At 34.5% G+C, this 19,848-nt stretch overlaps 1 protein-coding gene across 10 annotated transcripts in view; it reads left to right on the plus strand.

Moving 5' to 3' along the window:
- Cnot6l (CCR4-NOT transcription complex subunit 6 like) overlaps nt 1-19,848 on the plus strand; it is a 93,785-nt gene that overhangs the window by 63,260 nt on the left and 10,677 nt on the right. For 9 of the 10 annotated variants that reach the window (XM_052199570.1, XM_052199568.1, XM_052199569.1 and 6 more), the window contains 5 exons: nt 690-758; nt 4,520-4,677; nt 6,877-7,031; nt 14,023-14,174; nt 17,056-17,283. In XM_052199570.1, coding sequence (XP_052055530.1) covers nt 690-758; nt 4,520-4,677; nt 6,877-7,031; nt 14,023-14,174; nt 17,056-17,283 — 762 coding nt within the window. The remainder of the gene's footprint in view (nt 1-689; nt 759-4,519; nt 4,678-6,876; nt 7,032-14,022; nt 14,175-17,055; nt 17,284-19,848) is intronic. The other variant, XM_052199567.1, reaches the window with a different exon arrangement.

Raw genomic sequence — 19,848 nt, forward strand, 5'->3', positions numbered from 1 at the left:
TTCTGTTATAAGATACTTGCTTTACCAGTATGTTAAATTTTCACATTGCTTAGATTTTGCAGAAGGGAACAAAGATAAATCACAACAACCTACCTATGTAATTAAAACAAAAGATTTTGCCTAAGGTTTTAAGTTGAAGGCACTTTTCATAAAATCACACTTGTGGAAATATCATTAATGAGTTTCTTAATGTTCTTTTCTAATACTAGTTTTATGTTCTCTGCATAGATCCTTTTAGAAATTTAATTAAATGAATTTACTGATTGTGTTTGTAAGTGCTCTGCGTGAGATCAGAGGACAGCTTTCAGAAGACTTCTTTCATTTGTGTCCTGTTGCTGTCACTGCTCTGTGTACTCTATGCCAGCTGGGTTGGAGCTCCCAGCCTATCTCTTGCCTCCTCTCTCATCTTAGGAGAGTGCTGGAACATGCTAGAGAGTAAGGCTTTTTACATAGGTTCCAAGGATGCAGATCAAATTAATTCAAGCTGGAGCAACAGGAATTTTTACCCACTGCTTCCTGCATATCTTTTTTGTTTTTTGATCTTTTTTAGTTTTGAAATCTATGTTGAATTCTTTAGATTTTTAAGCCCACTTGTGGGCTTAATAAATAGGTTGATTTGGTACTAGAAGCTAAATGGTACTGATTTCACACACATAGAGGATTATTTTGTTTGTAACTTTTTCTTTCAGTTCATCCAGAGCAGCTTCCTCCGAGGCCATGGATTACATTAAAAGAACGAGACCAAATTCTGCCATCAGGTAGCTTTTCTCATCTTTGACTTTTAAAGTAAAGCTTTATTTGAGCTTGTGATTACAGGCTTTCATTTTATCTACCATGGGTTTAGATGTGCCCAAAAATGTTGATAGGATAGATTTAAACAACATCAAGTTAGGTCTATTACACAAGTAAACACTTAGACAACATCAAGATAGGCCTGTTATACAAGTAAACACCTCTTGTCTTTCACATTGGTACACTGGGCTAGAAAATTATTCCTTGTGATGCAGCTTTTTAGAGCTCTTACATGGTTCTTAAATTATCTAATGAGCAATAATGAACTTGCTTCTTAAAGGTTTTGAGTTTCTTAGGTATTTTATCTTCCTTGAGAGGAAAATTGGCAAGAGACTTAATGTTTAAGATAGCGTGTGGAAATGTCAGCAGAACTGATTGTAGAAATGGTTCATAACTCTAAGGACAAACTTGGCATATCTAAAATAGTAATATGTGAAATTTAAGCCATTATGTCTTGTTGCAGATGAGTAACAGTTTTATTTTTTTGTAGGACTTTTAACTGCATGTTAAGACATTTTAGGTTTGGAAATGCTACTTAAAATAAGTTGTGAAGGGGCTATAGAAATGGCTTAGTGGTTGAGAGCATTTGTTGCTCTTGAAAAAGGCCTAGGGCCCACGTGGCAGCACATAGTCATCGGTAACTCTGGTTCCAGGGGCTCTGGTTCTCCTTCTGGCCTTCTTAGGGTATTACAGACGTGCAGGAATTCATGCATACACATAAATAAAATCTTTTTTTTTTTAAACAAAATTGTGAATTATTGTTAAATAATTGTTAAATTATTGTTTAAGTGCTTTTTAAATGACATCCACAAATATTTTTATGATACTTAATTTCATTTTAAAATTAAATAAGCATTTTAACTTTCATAGGTTAGACCAATTATTGAATACTACTATTTTAATGGTTTTTAAGGGTTAGAAGTTACTATCGACATTTTCAACAGTATAGACCCTTCTGTTACTGAGTTGTTTGTTTGATTAGGGTTGTTGTTGTTGTTGTTGTTGTTGTTGTCGTCATTATTTTGTTTTTAAAGACAGGGTCTCTTTATTTAGGTCTGACTGTCCTGGAACTTACTGTGTAAACCAGGGTGGTCTCACAGAAATCTACCTTCTTCTGCCTCCCAAGTGCTGATATTAAAAGTGTATGCCAACACACCTGGCTTTTTACTTTTATTTTGATTGTTCTAGAACATTCAGAACAGAATATTTTCAGTATTGTGTGCAGTGTATTACTTCTTCATGTTTCTCTTTGTGTTTTAATGGTGCTGAGAAATACCTCTCATGATATAGTTCTGTGTCTTTCACAGACTTATGATTTTAAAATCACAACAACTATAGGAAAACAGCCTGTTAAATAGACATTGTTTCAAAATTACCACAAATGACACTTGTTTTAGCATAATACATATTAAATGATCTAAGTAAAGGAAACACTAGGTTTTTAGAGTGCCTTGAATTAGATGGATTGGTTTTCTGTAGTGTAGTTTATATCCTTTCACCTCTGCCCTCCCCCATCTTTCTGAAAAATGGAAGTCTCTTTCTTCCTTGGTTAGATTTTCATTTTCTGTTATATGAAATTAAGCCAGATGCTGAAATACAAATATCTTGTCTTTTGTATTTGAAATTTAGATTTATGGAAAAAATGCACAGAAGATATGAAGAGAGAAAGGGAGTGAACTCTTTGGGAAGAGGGAAGAAGGCAACCCTATAGGAAGGGATTTAACAAGGGTCTAGTCAGATGGTGGGTTATGAACCAAGTTATCTGATGTACGAAAATTTTAGAATAAAACTTGCTGGGATTTTTTGTACAATGAACAGATACTAATTAAATTTAAAAACAGTGTAAAAGTGAATTTTCTACATTAAAGATGAATATTTTTTTGAGCTCTTTAATCTGTTCTTGAACACAAGTGAGCATAACTTGAAAGGCTTCTACTGTTACACAGCCACATATCTATTAAGAAAAGGAACAGTACATACAGCTAAATATTAAGTAGTCAGTGATTCCTAAAGTAATGTATTCTTAGGGTTAATTGTGATGAAAAACCTAGTAAAGATTTTTCTTAGTTTGGTACTGACTGAATAGACTATTGAGTGTCAACATTGAAAAATGCCCTTTTCTTTTGCTGAATAGAGAGATGTGTGTAATAACTGAGGTAGTGAAGATTGTTGTATACTGAAATTATTGCAACCATTGACTGTGCAATAATCAGACCCAGTTAGAGAAAAATCTTCCAGATAGAAATGGAAAATAGAAATAATATCTGCAGCCTAATTAATTTTCACTTTAAAGCTTGTAAAAATTGCATTAATGCCGAATTTAGTCTTAGAGATTTTCACTCCTAGACTTTTCTAGAAAAATCTTACATCAAAAAGTCTCTGATATTAACAAAGCCAATAACTACAGTCTACCTCTTTTTCCTTTTTAGAGTGTGGTACTCCAAATCTGGAGAGGCAGAACATGCTAAACTCAGGGTACTAACTTTCACAGTATTGTGGCTTATGGAATGGTTTAAGGTCATTTCCAAAGTAAATACAAAGGGTATAAATAACTCCAACTGAAAGGTAGCCTTCAGTATACAAAATGGCCAATTACAATTACAAATACAAAATTATTGAAAGTGAACCCAGCTTCAACAAAGTTTCTTCAACTGAAGTACCTTAGAAATTTATGAAATTGATGGTTTTTCACCATGCAGGTTTATTAATACCTAAGTGGTATCTTCTTGACAAAATGTATGCCAAAAAACCTAATGTTCTAGCATACAGATATCCTTTGTATCAGGGTTTCTTTGTTGTTGTTTGACATTTTTTGTTGTTTTTGTTTTTGAAAACCATCTATCTACACAGTGACTAAAATGGGCACCTAAGATGGAGAATTGTTGAGAAAATTTAGGCCTTTTTATTGTTTAGCATAATTGTTAATTTGAGTCAATTCAGAGTTTTGTTAAACTTTAATTTCTGTTTCATAGATACTTAGGGGCCAGAAATGGTGGGTTTCCAAGTATTGAGATGATCATTAATGGTGTTGACTCTTAGAGCATAATTTAGAGTAGTGAGGGAATCTGGATTATTAGTTTGCTACAGTTGTTATTGTTTTTGTTGTTTTAATAAGTCACAACTTACAAAATAATAACTACTTTAGAAATGATATTAGATTGGCAGAAAGGATTCTCTTATGGCTAAATTTTCTTCACCCTTTCTGGCTTAAATTAGTAGGAATAATAATAGGTCCCCAAAATGTTAACTATCAACATTTTGATAAAAAGTAAGGAAATTGGAGCCCTTTAACCTAAATTAAACTAAAATTTGCATTTGTTTTAATTAAACCAAACCCTTTCCCCATAAATCACATGCAAATAATACTTTGATTTTCAAAAATTGAATTTATTAAATTTTCTTCAAAATTTTTAATGTGATAGTTAAATTTAGATTGTTATACATTGGTACATTGTACTTCAATGTAATCATAAGGTAGCACTGTAAGTGAAATTATCTTTAACTTGAAATGTGAACGTAAAAGTCATAGAAGATACTATATTTTTGAGAAATCCTGCATTCCAAGTTAAACAAAAGAAAATACTTTATCATAATTTGCTTCTTCTGGCATTTCGCCATAATCGTATATGAACTGTTTTGTGTGCTTATGCATGTATATTCTTGATACTGAGTAAGAAAAAGTTGCCTAATTTCCTCCTTTTGTCTGTTTTTTTCTTCCCCTTCTTAGCATCATTCACGGTTATGTGTTACAATGTGTTATGTGATAAATATGCTACCAGGCAGCTATATGGCTATTGTCCGTCCTGGGCATTAAACTGGGAATACAGGAAAAAGGGAATTATGGAAGAAATTGTTAACTGGGATGCAGATATCATTAGTCTTCAGGTAACACTATAGAGTTTAAATTGTGTTTAACTTAAAGATGAACTAAAAAATAGTAGAAAATTGTACCTCTGAGAAAAAGCCCGTGTTCAAAGCAAAACTGAAAGAGTATTTTTTCTCCTTTAAAAGGGCAATAATTTTAGTAAAAATGATAGCAATTTCCATAGTGTAACTATATTGCTGATTGATGATACGTGTATTTATATTTTCATTTATTGTTTTCTGAAATTAAATCTTACTTCCTATCCATGTTAACAGTTCCCCCTGTGAGCAATTTATTGGAATTACTGAAAGAGAAAATTGCAAAAAGTATACCAGTCTTTCAGGAATATAAATTTTAGAGTTGAGTTCAGAAGAAAAAAATATTTTCTTAAAGATGTTTCTTAAACATTTAAAAAAAACTGCACAATTAATTCATAAAATTTATTTTACTTGATGAACTATTTCTAAAATTTAGAGCTGTCTTAATTTGTTTCTCCTTTTTAAACAGATCTATATTGGTAAATTTTTATATCTGTTTGACTTCTCTAAAGTCTTAAAATTCCTTTTCAGTTCGTTTAAATACTTGTTAAGGGTTCAGATCTCTCAGGAGGTAGACCACTCACAGAAAAGGGGCTCAGTTGTAGAAGTTACTTACATAGACTTGAATTTAGAGCCTTCTATTTAAAACACTATATATTTAATTTAACTGAAGAAGAAATAGGTATTCTTTGGAAATTGAAATATCTTTTCAACATTAAGCAAATACTTAGCCCAAATTTTTGAGTAGGTTTTTTTGTTTTTGTTAGTAATTTTATTAATTTCAAAGCATATTAAATGTTTTATTAGAAAAAATTTAAATAGGCAATTATGTTTATTTAATTAAATACAGCATATGTTAATACATTTGTACAGTGTGGTGTGGGTTGTTCAAATATCCATCACCTCAAATAGTTTCCATTTCTTAAGGATGTTTTAAAACCATCGTAGTATTTTACACATTTTAAGTACATCCTGGGAAGAAAACTGATGACTTTTTTTTTTCTTTTTCTTTTTCTTTTTGTCTTGTTTTGTTTTTTGTTTTTGGCTACATAGTATGCCCCAATCCAGCCATGGCTACATAGCAAGGCCCCAGGTCAAAAAAGAAACAGAAGCACGGAAACCATTTTTTTTTTTAAATGAAATGGCTTGGTAGTTGTTTGTTTTTGTATTTTGCATTTTCTGAGACATAATAAGTACAACCTGAATTGGGGAGAAGGAAGCAACTGGAGTTAGGCTGTGCTTCACTGTCCAGCTCTGACCTCAGTATTACAGCAACACGCTCCCGCCTCTGTAATTGAAATGTATGTTAGAGAGTACTCTGGAAAAGTTGAAAAATTAGAAAAATGACCAAGGAAAACATGAAAGACCTGAAATTTTTTGTTTACTTTTTTGTTCTTTTCAATAAAATGTAAATTTTTTAAATGAAAAGAGATTCTAGTACTGGCATATTTTCTTTATCCACTTAATTCATTTTTCATGTTACTCAAGCTCTTACAATCAGCAGATGAATACAAATAACTGAATACAATTTTTAAATTGTAGAAGAGTCACTTGGGACTTTTTAAATCATGCTGTTGAGAGCACATGTTGAGATGATATTTATGTGCGAATATCATATCTACATTTTCTGGAAAGGTTTATTTAAAGTATTCTATGGATCAAATAATAAAATCTCCAACCTAATTATTAAATTAAGAGTCCATTTTATGACTGTTCCAAAATTTTAGATTTTTTTGGTTATTGTTGAAAGAGTATCTTTCACACTCTACACGTATCAATTTTTTTGGTACCACAATTTTAAAGAATAATCATTTTTCTTTTTACAGGAATGATTCACTATTTCCTATCACTTAACCTGTCAAATATAATTTGTTTAATTAGCAGTCTGGAGGAAGTGAGTTATATTGGTGCGAACCCTAATTTGGAAGTCAAGAAAGCTGAGATGTAATCTTACTCCTGTTATTAACCAGTACAGTGAACATGAGAAAGTCATGCCACCTTTCTTGTGCCTTCATGTTTAAAATACTGCACATGTCAAACACAACTGCTTGTGATAAGATTGCTGGATAATATGTTACATAAAGTGCTTTGTTGTAATCAGTTCTTACTCATTATGGAATATTTTTATGTCTTAACTATTTTCATTCTGTCATGTAGATAACAATTTTTTCTTCATCTTAGGAAGTGGAAACAGAGCAATACTTTACTCTCTTTCTGCCAGCATTGAAAGATCGTGGATATGACGGATTTTTTTCTCCAAAGTCACGTGCCAAAATCATGTCTGAGCAGGAAAGAAAGCATGTGGATGGTTGTGCAATATTCTTCAAAACAGAAAAGTGAGTCAAGAAATAAAGCACAGCAATGTACACTTAATTACTTTTAACTTTCTTTTATTGGAATTTTTTTTATTGGTTATTTTATTTATTTACATTTCAAATGTTAGGCCCCTTCCCAGTTTCCCTTTCACAAACACCCTCTCCCTGCCCCCTACCCCCTACTTTTATGAAGGTGCTCACCCACCCACCTACTCACTCACTCACTCATACACTCACTCCAGCCTCACCACCCTAGCATTCCTCGACACTGGGGCATCACAGAACCAAGGGCCTCCCCTCAAATGGATAAGGCCACCCTCTGCTACATATGCAGCTGAAGCCATGGGTCCCTCACTATGTACTCTTTGGTTGGTGGTTTAGTCCCTGGGAGCTCTAGGGGGCTCTGGTTGGTTGATGGATGGCCTCATACCTCAACCGGGGGCCATGCCTAACCTCTGGATATGGTCTCTATAGGTTCTCTCTCCCCTTTGTTGGGTCTTTCAGCTAATGTCTTTCTTGTTGGGTCCTGAGAGCCTCTTGCTTTCCTGGCATCTGGGACTTTCATTGAAAATAGTCTTTCATTTGACTCTAAAAGGGTAAAGCTAGAAATTGCAATACTGTTTTTCTTAGGTAGTATACAAGAAATGAAGATATTTATCGTGTTATTCTTCATATTGTTATTGGTAGATTACTCTGAAAATTTGAGATGGATTTGAAGATAACAGTTTTTAATGTATTTCCATAAAGTAATAGTTATAGAATAAGGAGAGAGCAGAAGCTAAGCATAGGGCTTAGGGGAGCAGGGAGTGAAAAGATTCACACTACATAGTGAAAAGCCAACATGCACAGATCTGTGACAAGTTGAATTTCATTCTTAATACTTTGGACTTGATATGCTAGACATTTATCTACATACAGGATAGCTATATACATGTTTATGCCTGTTTTCTAATATTTCCCTATTTAAGCCCCATTTTAATAAAAACAGCTAGTTTTTTTTATAACACATTGTTCCATCATAGCTTACTAATTTGTGTGAACATTATCAGTGAATTTAAAAAATATTTGGCCTTCTTCTCACTTGTATGTATCTAATGTCTTTTTCATGAATTTGTAATAATTTTTCTTGATAAAAGTGTAGAGCTATACACTATTTAATGGGGAGTATACTCAGTTCCTTCCTGTTTTGCAAGTTTTATTTTATTAGATTAAAAAGCCCTTTCAATTAATTATGCAGCTTGTCTTGTTTAAATTTTAAAGTGACTCTCAAAGGTAGGTAGACAAGCATTTTCTTAATTTTTTAAATAGATAATGAAATCAAGACACAGGCAGACAGGTTCCCTGAAGAAGGCTACATGAGGTCACACTTCATAATTCACACCAACTTCTATGTACAGTATCTTTTAGGCTTTTCATTATACCTCTGATTCTACTTTTACTTCTTAGAAGGTTACCTCATTTGGAAAATTTGGCTTAAATTTGACATTACCAGTGTTCATAGAAAAATTAATTTGAAGCATTGTAAGTTTTAAAAAAAATGTGATAACAGTAAAATGTTTAATTAGGATCAAGCTGTTGTCCTACTTGCTTCCCTCCCTTCCTCCATCTCCACCTCCCCCCCCCCCCCCAACTCTTTCTCTCCTGTCTGTCTCTTTCTCTGGCCTTGACCTTATTGTTCAAGTGCTGGGGTGCTGGGGTGTGTCACAGCATCGGGTCCACTTCCTCCTGATACTTTCTGGATAATGTGGATGGCTTTTTGTGTGATAACTCTTTTTAGAGTTTTGAAAGAAGAAATTAAATTCCTTGATAATTTAGTAGACGTGGTTATTATTTTGAAGAACAATTACAACTGCAATATAGGAATCTTTAAGCATTGTATAGTTGCAGATTCATTCTTGGATTATTAAAGTACAGTGAACTTTTTTTTTTTAAAGTATATAGGAAATACTTTGTTGCTTTCTTTTTCTTTCCCTCCTTAGCTGTTTCTTTCCTAAATAGATAGTATAGTATCCATAACAATGGACGATTCCATAACAATGAAGAATTTTGAGTGTGACACATTCATTAAACCATTTGCTAACAATCCAAGGTCCCTACTTTTGAAGGCTGTTTCTCCTTCTCTTTAATTCCTTAGTTAACTGTAGTTCTTCATCTGGGGATGAGGCTTCAGGGCCCCCACTTTTACTCTCTTTCCTCATGGAAGAGGTAATAGTATCAAGAGTAGGAAATCACAGCTTTAGTATTTAATTAGCTGTATAATCTTGAGTAACATTTTTCACATTAGTTCCTTTACTTGCTTATTCTTAACTTGTAGGAAACAACATTTTATGTTTACAAAATTATCAAAGTAAAAATGATAGCTGAAGAAAGGTATTTTAACTTCCTTTTCACTTTCAAAGTTTCTTAAATCAGAAGAGACAGTAATTTTTATCAAAATGCTTATCCATATGGTGAATGGATGGAGTATTATTTTTTTTTGTAAAACCTTGGACACATTAATGACATGTAAAGAATTAGAATATAATAAAATATTCTAGTGATTTCTTTTTAAGATGGGAGGGGGGGTCACTAATTGCTGAGTTTAAGGCCTCAAGCACTTCAAGTAGGCACTCTTCCACTGAGCCATACTGTGACAGGTTCATCAGGACCTTTTAGGCATCATCATAAACATCATTTTTTCTTAGTTAAAGATATTGTGAAATTATATTTTGATTGAATGACAGAAGTGAGTTTTGGTTTGTCTTTTATGTCAAATATGTCCTACAGTAGGTAAACATAAAACACATACATGCAAGCTTATTGTTTCAAAGAAAACTTTCTATGAACATCGCTAATAAATGATAAATTCAAGGCATTTTTTTCTGAATGAGGTGTCCTTTATATTTTATTGAGGAAAGGCCTGGTACTTTTTTTTTTTGTATTATTAAATATAATTTTCTGCTTGGGAAAAGTAATTCAGAAGTTGTAGTGCCATTTTAAACTGCTATATGTATATGTATACGGTGATAATCCTTTCTCATTGGCCTCTGGCTTACTGCTTTCTTTGATTGCATTTAGTAATGTGCGGTTTTAATTCTTTAAAATAAGAGCTTTATTTCTGGCTTGTAATGATAAGTTACTATCAGTTAAATGTGGGGCTGAAGAGATGGCTTATGTTAAGAGTGTCTTCAGCTATTGCTGAGGACCTGGGTTGGTTTCACAGCACCCATTAGGCAGTTCACAGCTACCAGTTCTAGAGGATGATGTCTTCTAGTCTCTATAGACACTGTGCACATGTAGCACACATAAACTCACACAGGTGCGCGCGCGCGCGCGCGCACACACACACACACACACACACACACGTACGTACGTACATAAATTTTAAAAAAATATTTATTTAAAGATTTATTACATCTCATCTTTACGCTATTTTAAAGTTGACAGGAAAATGGCTTTATGCTAAAGTTCTTCTACTTTTCTAATGGAATTAATGAAATCTGTTTACTACCTAAGGTTTATTATGGGACTGAAATGATAAAGGATGTAGAAGTGCCTTCCAGAGTTCTTAGCACTCAGGAGGCAGAGGCTGGCAGATCTCTGTTAGTTTGAGACCAACCTGTTTTACATAGTTAGTTCCAGGCAATACAAGGCTAAAAGAGAGACCCATCAAAAATCAAATAAAGACAGTTAAATGCTGTATAGACACAGAATCATATAATCCTATTTTTCTTCCATATTTATTTCTAGCCTGTAATTTGCATGTACAACATTTTTTCTTACATTCCAATGATTAATAAAATCCAAGATTATCTTTTATATATTTTATTCTGAGTATACATTAAGAAAATTTCTGTGGTTTGTTTTTAAGAGAAATGATACAGAAAGGAAGACTCTGGTTAACTTTTGGTACCTTACTTTTCTCCTTCCCCTGCTGCTCTTCTTCCTCTTTTCACATTTCTTTGTATAAATGTGCGGGTGCTTGATGTTAGCACATGCACCAGTAACCTATACATAGGAGTTAGAGGGCAGCCTGTGCTTTCCTCTACAGTATGGATTTCAAGGTTTGGACTCAGGTTATTCATGGCAAGGACCTTTACGGCACAGAGCCATCTCACTGGCTCTTACTATCTCCTTGATGGTGTTCTGTGTGCTTTTTACTTGTAAATAAATATGAGGATGAATACTATTTAAGTCCCTGTTGGTTATTCACAGTTGCTGCTCAGTGTTGTCTCTCTAGTTTTAGGTGCAGTCAACATGGCAACATAGCAAATTACTTTTAGACTGCATACTGTTGAGAAATTGTTACTTCTTTGTTTGAAAGCTTGTTTTGGACATGTTCTCCTACACATGAGATTCTTTATAATTTTATATATATAAAATATATGTTTTTTTATGCTGTTGTTATAGTTTCAGATTTTTAGTCATATCAGTCTTGATTATATACGTCCTTTATATACCCACTTGAGCTTCTGCTTAAATTTTTCAAAAAGGTGAACATACAGAAAAAAGTACAGAAATAAATATGATAAAATAGCATCAGGAATGATGCTTATAAAGCAGACTACACTAACCAGAATAGAAATACCAAGTGAATCTTAAGTACTGAAAACAATGGCAAATTTGACATTTTACATATTACCAAAGATTGCTAACTAAAATTAGTAACTGGAAACTAACTGTAAACCATTGCATGTTAGTCAGAAAAAAATTTCAATAGAATAGAGGAAGAATGGTATATTTTAAAATTTCCTGTATGGCACTCTGCAACAGAAAGTAGAAGCCATATGGAACATATTTGGTATGTGGTAGTTGGAGAAGTGACTGTGTTAAGTTAGTGTTGGTAGACTATAAAAAGATTTTATTTATTTATTTAGAGACTGAGTGTCACTATGTAGCATTGGCTGGTCTGGAACTGGCTGTGTAGACCAGGCTAGCTTTGAACTTAGAACTAATTGTTTCTGTCTCTCAGGACCTAGATTAAAGTCATGTGCCACTGCACCTGTCTCTTATTTTTAATGTGTATGTCATGTATGTGTGGGTATCTATGGAGACCAGAAGAGAGTATCAGGTTCTGTAGAGCTAGAGTTACAGTTGGTTGTGTTGTTGCCTGATGTGCATGCTGGAAACCAAAGCTCTGTCCATTTGGAATTGCAGCAAGGGCTCTTTACTTATAATCTACTTAACTGTCCCTGTTTATTTTCTGTCCAATACCATTTCCTACTCTGCCATTCTCATTCTCTCTCCCTCCCTCCCTCCCTCCCTCCCTCCCTCCGTACCTCCCTCCCTCTCTCCCTCTCTCCCTCCCTCCCTCCCTCCCTCTCTCCCTCCCTCCCTTCCTCCCTCCCACCCCTCCCTTCCCTATGTATGTATGTATGTATGTATGTATGTATTTTTAGAAAGCTATTTGCTGTCTTGGGATTTTCCCCTACTTTTACTTGAAATGCTCTTAACTTCATTATTCACACTGATAGCTTTTTTCAGCTTAAGGACCACCTCTTTACCAGAACAGGGTGAAAACTGCTTTCTTTAAGGACTCTGGGTTTGAAATAGGCCATGTGTCTAGATACATTACACTTTACATTTTCTGAGCACATCTGAGACATTCAAAATTGGAATAAGAACTTGATGGGAAGAATATTATTTTATCTAGCATGGTATAATACAGCATTGTGAGCTTTATAGTCACTATTTTAAAGGGATGTATGTGGCTTAATTTTCAACTCTAGAAATGATATAAAGTGGCATGAAAACAAAAAAAGTCTTTGAAAGTCTAGTAAAAATTAGTATGTTAAGCCCTGTCTGATAGAGCATGTTCTAGTCTCATTTGTAAGGATTAAAGGCAGGAAGAGAGAATTAGCTGCAAGTTTAAGTCAAGGGGGTCCTGCTTACCCCAAAGAACTATTTTGGTTCTCTGTAAATATTTCAAAAAGTTAATAAAATTGGGTAAATGATGTTCAATAGTATTTTACTTTGATCTCTAACACTCTAAGACCATAATCAAAAGAAACTTGGAGAAAAGGTTTAATTCATCTTAAACTTAGAAGTGATACTTCATCATTGAGGGAAGTCAGGGCAGGATCTGAAGCAGAGGCCCTGGAGGAATGCTGCTTACTGGTGTTTTCCAGCTATGCTTTCCAAGTCTGCTTGCTTGTACCACTCAGCCCCACCTGCAGGAGCGAGCTGCGCCTTCTCACCTCAGCTTGCCTACAGGCAGTCTGATAGAGGCTTTTTTTTTTTTTTTTTTAAGATCAGGGTTCCTTTTCTCAGATAAGTCTTGCTTGTGTCAAGCTGACAGGACAACCAGTACAGGTGTCCTGGCCAAGTTCATAATTATTAAATGTTAGCATTAGATGAATTTTTATTACATCCTACAATTCTACTATAATTTGCCATAATCACAGAGACCCATTTTTTTCATATAATATAATTTATTTGTCTGAACACTTACACCTAATTACAGTCTTTCTGTAAAAACTAGTCAAGAATGTGATAATTTTTAGCTGGGGAAAAGACCGCATTCCTGTATTTCCTTGACTGTTATCTTGATGTGGTATTTAAAAATCTGCAAGTAGTCTTTATTTTTCTTTTAAGCTGCTCACTCATTTAAGATTGTATGTACCTTTAAATGTCAGGAAAATCTGAACAGTAGCTTAAGATCATGAGGTTTTTATACACAAGAAGCAGTCTAGATAGAACTGGCTCAGTTGCTTCCCCATTCTTATACCCTTCTGCTTAGTTCACATTTGGTATTAGTCCTTTAGGTACTAAATTTCCCCTACTAGATAGCTCGAAGGGGCAAAAACATAAAAGAATGAAGAGGATATATATTTTATCTTTGTTAGATGGACCTTCACAAATTGTTTATAGAAACCATATTTCTTATTTCTCACTGGCCAGAATTATATAACTTGACCATTTATAGCTATAGATTATAAGTAGTGTTTATACTCATGCCATGCCCCCCTCTACTTTTAATGTCTTAGCATGACAGTATAACTACCCAACTTATCTGAATATATGTGTCTTTTAGATTTACATTGGTGCAGAAGCATACAGTGGAATTCAACCAGGTAGCAATGGCAAATTCAGATGGATCTGAAGCAATGCTAAACAGAGTAATGACAAAAGATAACATTGGCGTTGCTGTGGTTTTAGAGGTCCACAAGGAGCTCTTTGGAACAGGTGAGTGCCATGTAAATAGATTTCCTAAGAGAAGAGAATCTTAGTATTATTACAAGAATTATTTTCTTGTCTTGAACTATTAAAGGAGATGGAAAAAGAAAATAGCATTAATTATATAAAGTATTGCATATTTCTTGACTTATTCTATAGTTTCTGTCAGCATTTTTACTTAACAGGTAATATCTGCCCTTTTAACATACCATTCATTGAAAAAATTCTTTGGACTAGGGTATGGTTTGGTTAGGCTGAATTAGAATTATACTTAGTCCTCTCTTGTATACTTTTAGCCTCATGAGTGTGTACCCTTTGTTTTTTAAGGTTAAATAGTTGGCATGTTTTCTTTAATTTCTTTGTTAAATCTCAAGTCTTTGTTAGGGTAAGAACAATATCTTTTATCTATGTGATACTTTTCAGGGTTTTTAGATTATTTATAGCTTCCCAGAGAGTCAGAAATTCATTGTGTACTTGGCATAATCAAGGTCTTTCTTTGGCCTCTCTCCTGCCTACCTTGGAACACTATTATGTTTAATGTCTCAAGCAGAACAAGGTGATAAGCCCACATCAGTACACTTCTCTTCCTGTGCTACTTTGTCTTGAGTACTAGTTTAATTACTCAGACAACACATAGTGCCAGATTTCTTTTTTCTTACAGTTCTTCAGTTTATCATTAAATTGCCCATCATTAATGTGAGATTTTGTGTTTACTTCTTTTTTAGCCTTTTCAAATTTTTTGTCTTTTCCCATTACATTGTTCTTCTGGAGGGTTTTGTTCTGTTTATTACGATGACTTTTTTTTGGAGTTTTACCCCTTTTTAATTTGTAGAAGAGTGATTCTAAATTATATAATACATACTTCTACCTCCTAAAACATGTCCCTTTCCTTATAAAAGGAAAATTTAGTGGGTAGGAGCAAATGGTTTTTTGGGACACATTTTAAATTTTTAACATAATGAACATGCATTTATAAACAGAAATGACACTAAAACTTCCAAGAAATTTTGACAGTGTACAAAAAGTTGTAATTTATTTTCTCAACATTGAAAAAAATTACAATTTGGTAAGATAAGAAGGAAACATAATTTTACCTAAATATTAGACTTAGAAAGTAGGCTTTTTCTTTAGAGTTTGTATGTATTTCAATGGAAAAATCTGATCTATTTTTATGCACATTTCAATAGAAATTTTAATTTTGAGTGTTCACTTGATGCTTCAACAGCCCAAAAGTAAATAAACTTTAAAAAACGAGAAATTCTTGTTCACATTTTAGAAATGCTAAGTAGCATTGAGTTTTCTGCCTTGAACTTCATTTCTTGCTACTGCATAATCCTTATCCATCTTGCATTTCACAAGCTTAATAGTAAAACTCTGTAGCAAAAATCACTAACAGTGTATGAACCTACAGAAAATGAAATAAGGACATAAATTTGCTACCCCAAGTAAAGTTAATTTTACAATGAAAATTATGAGACTAGATAGGTTTTTTTCGTCATCTTTCTGCCACTGCCTATTAAGTTTACTTCTTATACTTTATATTGTATTAATTACCATGCCCACATTAGGAAAATACCATGTTTAACAGAATTTTAGTGAAAAAAATAATTTAAAATTGTCTAGCTGGTTATCTTTTTTCAAATTAACCCGAGTATCAAAAACACTAAGTGGCAAATAGACCGAATCCACACAAAGTAAGTATCCAGAGTTTTGAAGCACCAATTTTCTAATGTTTGTTTTGAGAGTAATGCCTACACACATACGCACACACACACACATATGCACGCCTACTACCCATAACAGTCTGAAAGTGTGTTGGATCCCTTGGAAGTAGAGTTACCAGGTAGTGGTGAGCAGTCTGATATGAGTGCTGGAAACCAAACCCTTGTCCTCTTCAAGAGCAATAAGTGCTGAGCCATTATCCAGTCCCACAATTTTCATTTTAAAATTAATTTTATTTGGGAATTTACTTGGGTAGCAAATTTCCTTATTTTCATTTTCTGTAGGTTCATACACTGTTACTGATTTTTGCTATTGACTGTTACTATTAAGCTTGTGAAATGCAAGATGAATAATGATTTGTTGTACAGTGGCAAGAAATTAAGTATTGGTTAATTCACCTGGAAACATCTTTCACTAGATATTATGCTATTTAAATAAGAGTCACTTAAAAGTGCTTGTTTCATGTTGGAGAGATGCCTCAACAGTTAAGAGCATGCATTGTTTTCCCAGAATTTGGATGCAGGAATTTGGTTCTCAATACCTACTTTGGGTGGTTCCCAACACCTTTAATTTAACTTCAGTTCCATGAGATCAAATGCCCTCTTCTTGGCCTCTACACTCATGCACAAACCCCATACTGTGGTACACATGCACACATCACTTAAAATTAAAACAAACAAAAGAAACCTAAAACAAAAAAAAAACATGCTTGTTTAAACCAACAACACAGCAGATGAAAAGTACTATAACCCAAACAAATATTGATTATATCATGTGATAATTTCTACCTTAAGGATATACAGTAGGAATCAGCAACACTGTCTGTAATGTTCTAGATACTAAATATTTTTGGCTCTGTGGGACAAAGAGTCTCTTTGAAAATGTAAAAGTGAACTTAGCTCACCAAGGCTATAAAGAAAAATACATGGTAGACAAAGTGTATTCCATCAGCTACCATTTGTTAACATGATTAAGATGAATAACTAATGAATGTATCATGGTTTCCAGAATTACCCTTCAGCTTCTCAGATAAGTATGAGATGAAAATCAGTACATATAGAAAAGAATAATGAAGTAGCTATGGATCTTATTCAGAAACATTTAAAGTGCTCTTTTACAAAAATATGATTATAACATTCTACATCTTTTTTATGCTGTTTAAATTTAGGTATGAAGCCTATTCATGCTGCAGACAAACAGCTGCTTATAGTGGCAAATGCTCACATGCATTGGGACCCAGAGTATTCTGATGTGAAACTGATTCAGACCATGATGTTTGTCTCAGAGGTTAAAAACATTCTGGAGAAAGCCTCAAGTAGGCCTGGCAGCCCAACTGCAGATCCCAATTCCATCCCGCTGGTGCTATGTGCAGATCTTAACTCATTGCCAGAGTCAGGTATTTACTTTTTTCTTTGCTTTCAGTTTCACATTTAGTCTTGTTTGGAAGACCATCCAGCTCCTAAAAGGGCTCTTCTAAATTAAGGAACATAGCAGTTGGAATTTGAGAGATAAGACAGCGACTAGTTGAAAAAATATTAGTAAGGAAACTGCTTCCAAAGGAGGGTTCAGGCTTACGTGAAACAAAACAGTGAATACTTTTGTACTTTAACCACTCCTACTCTTGCTCTTAACTGGAAGAATGGTGGGAACTGTCCTCAGATGTTGGAAGTATAGTTATAGGCGATAGTCAATCATTGGTGTGATGACTTGGAATTGAATTGTACGGTCAGTGCCTGCCAAATTATAAAAAGGGAGCTGGGGGAAGAGGATGCTCTAACTCTGCTCTCACCTTTCCATCTTCTGCCAGGGTTGCCCATTAACCAAGTCCAGCTAGAAGCTATAGGGGTAAGGAAATGTTTGCATCAATGCAAAATCAGCTTCCCGAGGCACAGAGTTAAAGCAAAGATGGACACGCTTTAGAGAATATTCATCACAGATAGCTGTCTCACTTAATATTGGCAGGTTCTCCGCGATCTTTCTGTACTTACTACTAGGTATAGTAGAAAGATCATAATTCTAGCAAGAATCACACCACTGGACTACTTTATCATCATCTTTGTAAAACTTAATTCTCCATCTTAGATCTTGAATTTCAAATGCAAAACAAAAGCGTTTGTACTATTAGCAAAACATATTACAAATATTGCATATTATTATTATTATTATTATTATTAAACTGTTTAATTATTATTATTAAACTGTTTAATCCTTACCTTACTCAAATGCAAGCTTTTTGCATGTTAGGCAAGCATTCCTAGCCATCAATAGTACAAATATAAGATAACTTAAATACCTATATTTGGAAATTATAGTCACCAAATTTAGAAAATACCTTGTTCATAGTAAGTAAATGATGAGATTTTTGCAAATATTTGGTTTTGACCCCTAGGCCAGTTTGCCCCTCCTAACTACCCATGTATGCATCGTGGTATGTGCAAGTATGTATGCTCACCTACTCAACAGAAGTCAGTCTTTAGGTGCCCTTCCTTGTTTGTCAGACTGGGTCCCTGCCAGCGTAGGGATCACCAAGTAGGTTAGGCCTACCTAGCTGACCAATGAGCCTCATGGATTGTCTGCCTGTGCACTCCAGTGCTGGTGTTACAAGGATTGTCTGCCTGTGCACCCCAGTGCTGGTGTTACAAGGATTGTCTGCCTGTGCACCCTAGTGCTGGTGTTACAGGGATTGTCTGCCTGTGCACCCTAGTGCTGGTGTTACAGGGATTGTCTGCCTGTGCACCCTAGTGCTGGTGTTACAGGGATTGTCTGCCTGTGCACCCCAGTGCAGGTGTTACAGGGATTGTCTGCCTGTGCACCCTAGTGCTGGTATTAAAGGGATTGTCTGCCTGTGCACCCTAGTGCTGGTGTTACAAGGGTTGTCTGCCTGTGCACCCCAGTGCAGGTGTTACAGGGATTGTCTGCCTGTGCACCCTAGTGCTGGTATTAAAGGGATTGTCTGCCTGTGCACCCTAGTGCTGGTATTAAAGGGATTGTCTGCCTGTGCACCCTAGTGCTGGTATTAAAGGGATTGTCTGCCTGTGCACCCCAGTGCAGGTGTTAACAGGACTCGCCACCATAATCAGCTCTGTTTTCACTGGTTCCGAGGCTTGGACTCATGTTCATGCTTACATGGCAGTTACTTTACTGACCAAATTGTCTCTCCATTCCACATCCCTCTTTCTTAGTTCTTTACAAAAAATAATTATTTAAGTTTCTCTGAAAGTACAAGTTTTTCTTATATTATTTCACATGATTTCCTGAAACCATTCATGATAGCTATTATTATCACTGTTACCATAGCATAGCATAGCATAGCTCACTGACTCAAATCAGACTGTCAGAGTTGGACCCTGATTCTATTTTTTAGCAGCTATATGTGTTATTCATTATGGATAATGGCCTCATTAAATTGTTTGTATACCCAGCATAATATAAATGCTTGAAAAATTGTGGTTTCTTTTCAGTTATTCACAACACTGATATTCATTTTACTTCATATTCGTTTGTCATCCTTAATCATTAATAGATGAATTTAACACTTTTGCTAAGTAATTATAAAAGGGGTGAGAGACTTTTGTTTGGAAACTTTTTGAAGCTGATACCACTTTCAACTTTTTATACACATCTAATATTTTTGGTCTCTAGCATATAATATTACTTAGACATAAGATGTTTTTCATAGGTGTCAGAGACTTATGTTAACTCAAATGAGGGGTTGAAGAGATGGCTCAATGACTAAGAGCACTGGCTGTTCTTCTAGAGGGATGTGGTTTGATTCCTAGCACCCACATGGTGGTTCACAACCATCAGTAATCAGTATTAATTCCAGGGAACCTGATACTCTCTGTTGGCCTATGGAGACAGACTTGCAACTGAAACACTCATATACATAAAATAGCAAAATAACAATAAAAAAAAATAGTGATTTTCTAAGCTAACCTTGGACATTGTATTGCTGAGGATG

The sequence above is a fragment of the Apodemus sylvaticus genome, chromosome 11 (assembly GCF_947179515.1).
Source record: "Apodemus sylvaticus chromosome 11, mApoSyl1.1, whole genome shotgun sequence".
NCBI lineage: Eukaryota > Metazoa > Chordata > Mammalia > Rodentia > Muridae > Apodemus > Apodemus sylvaticus.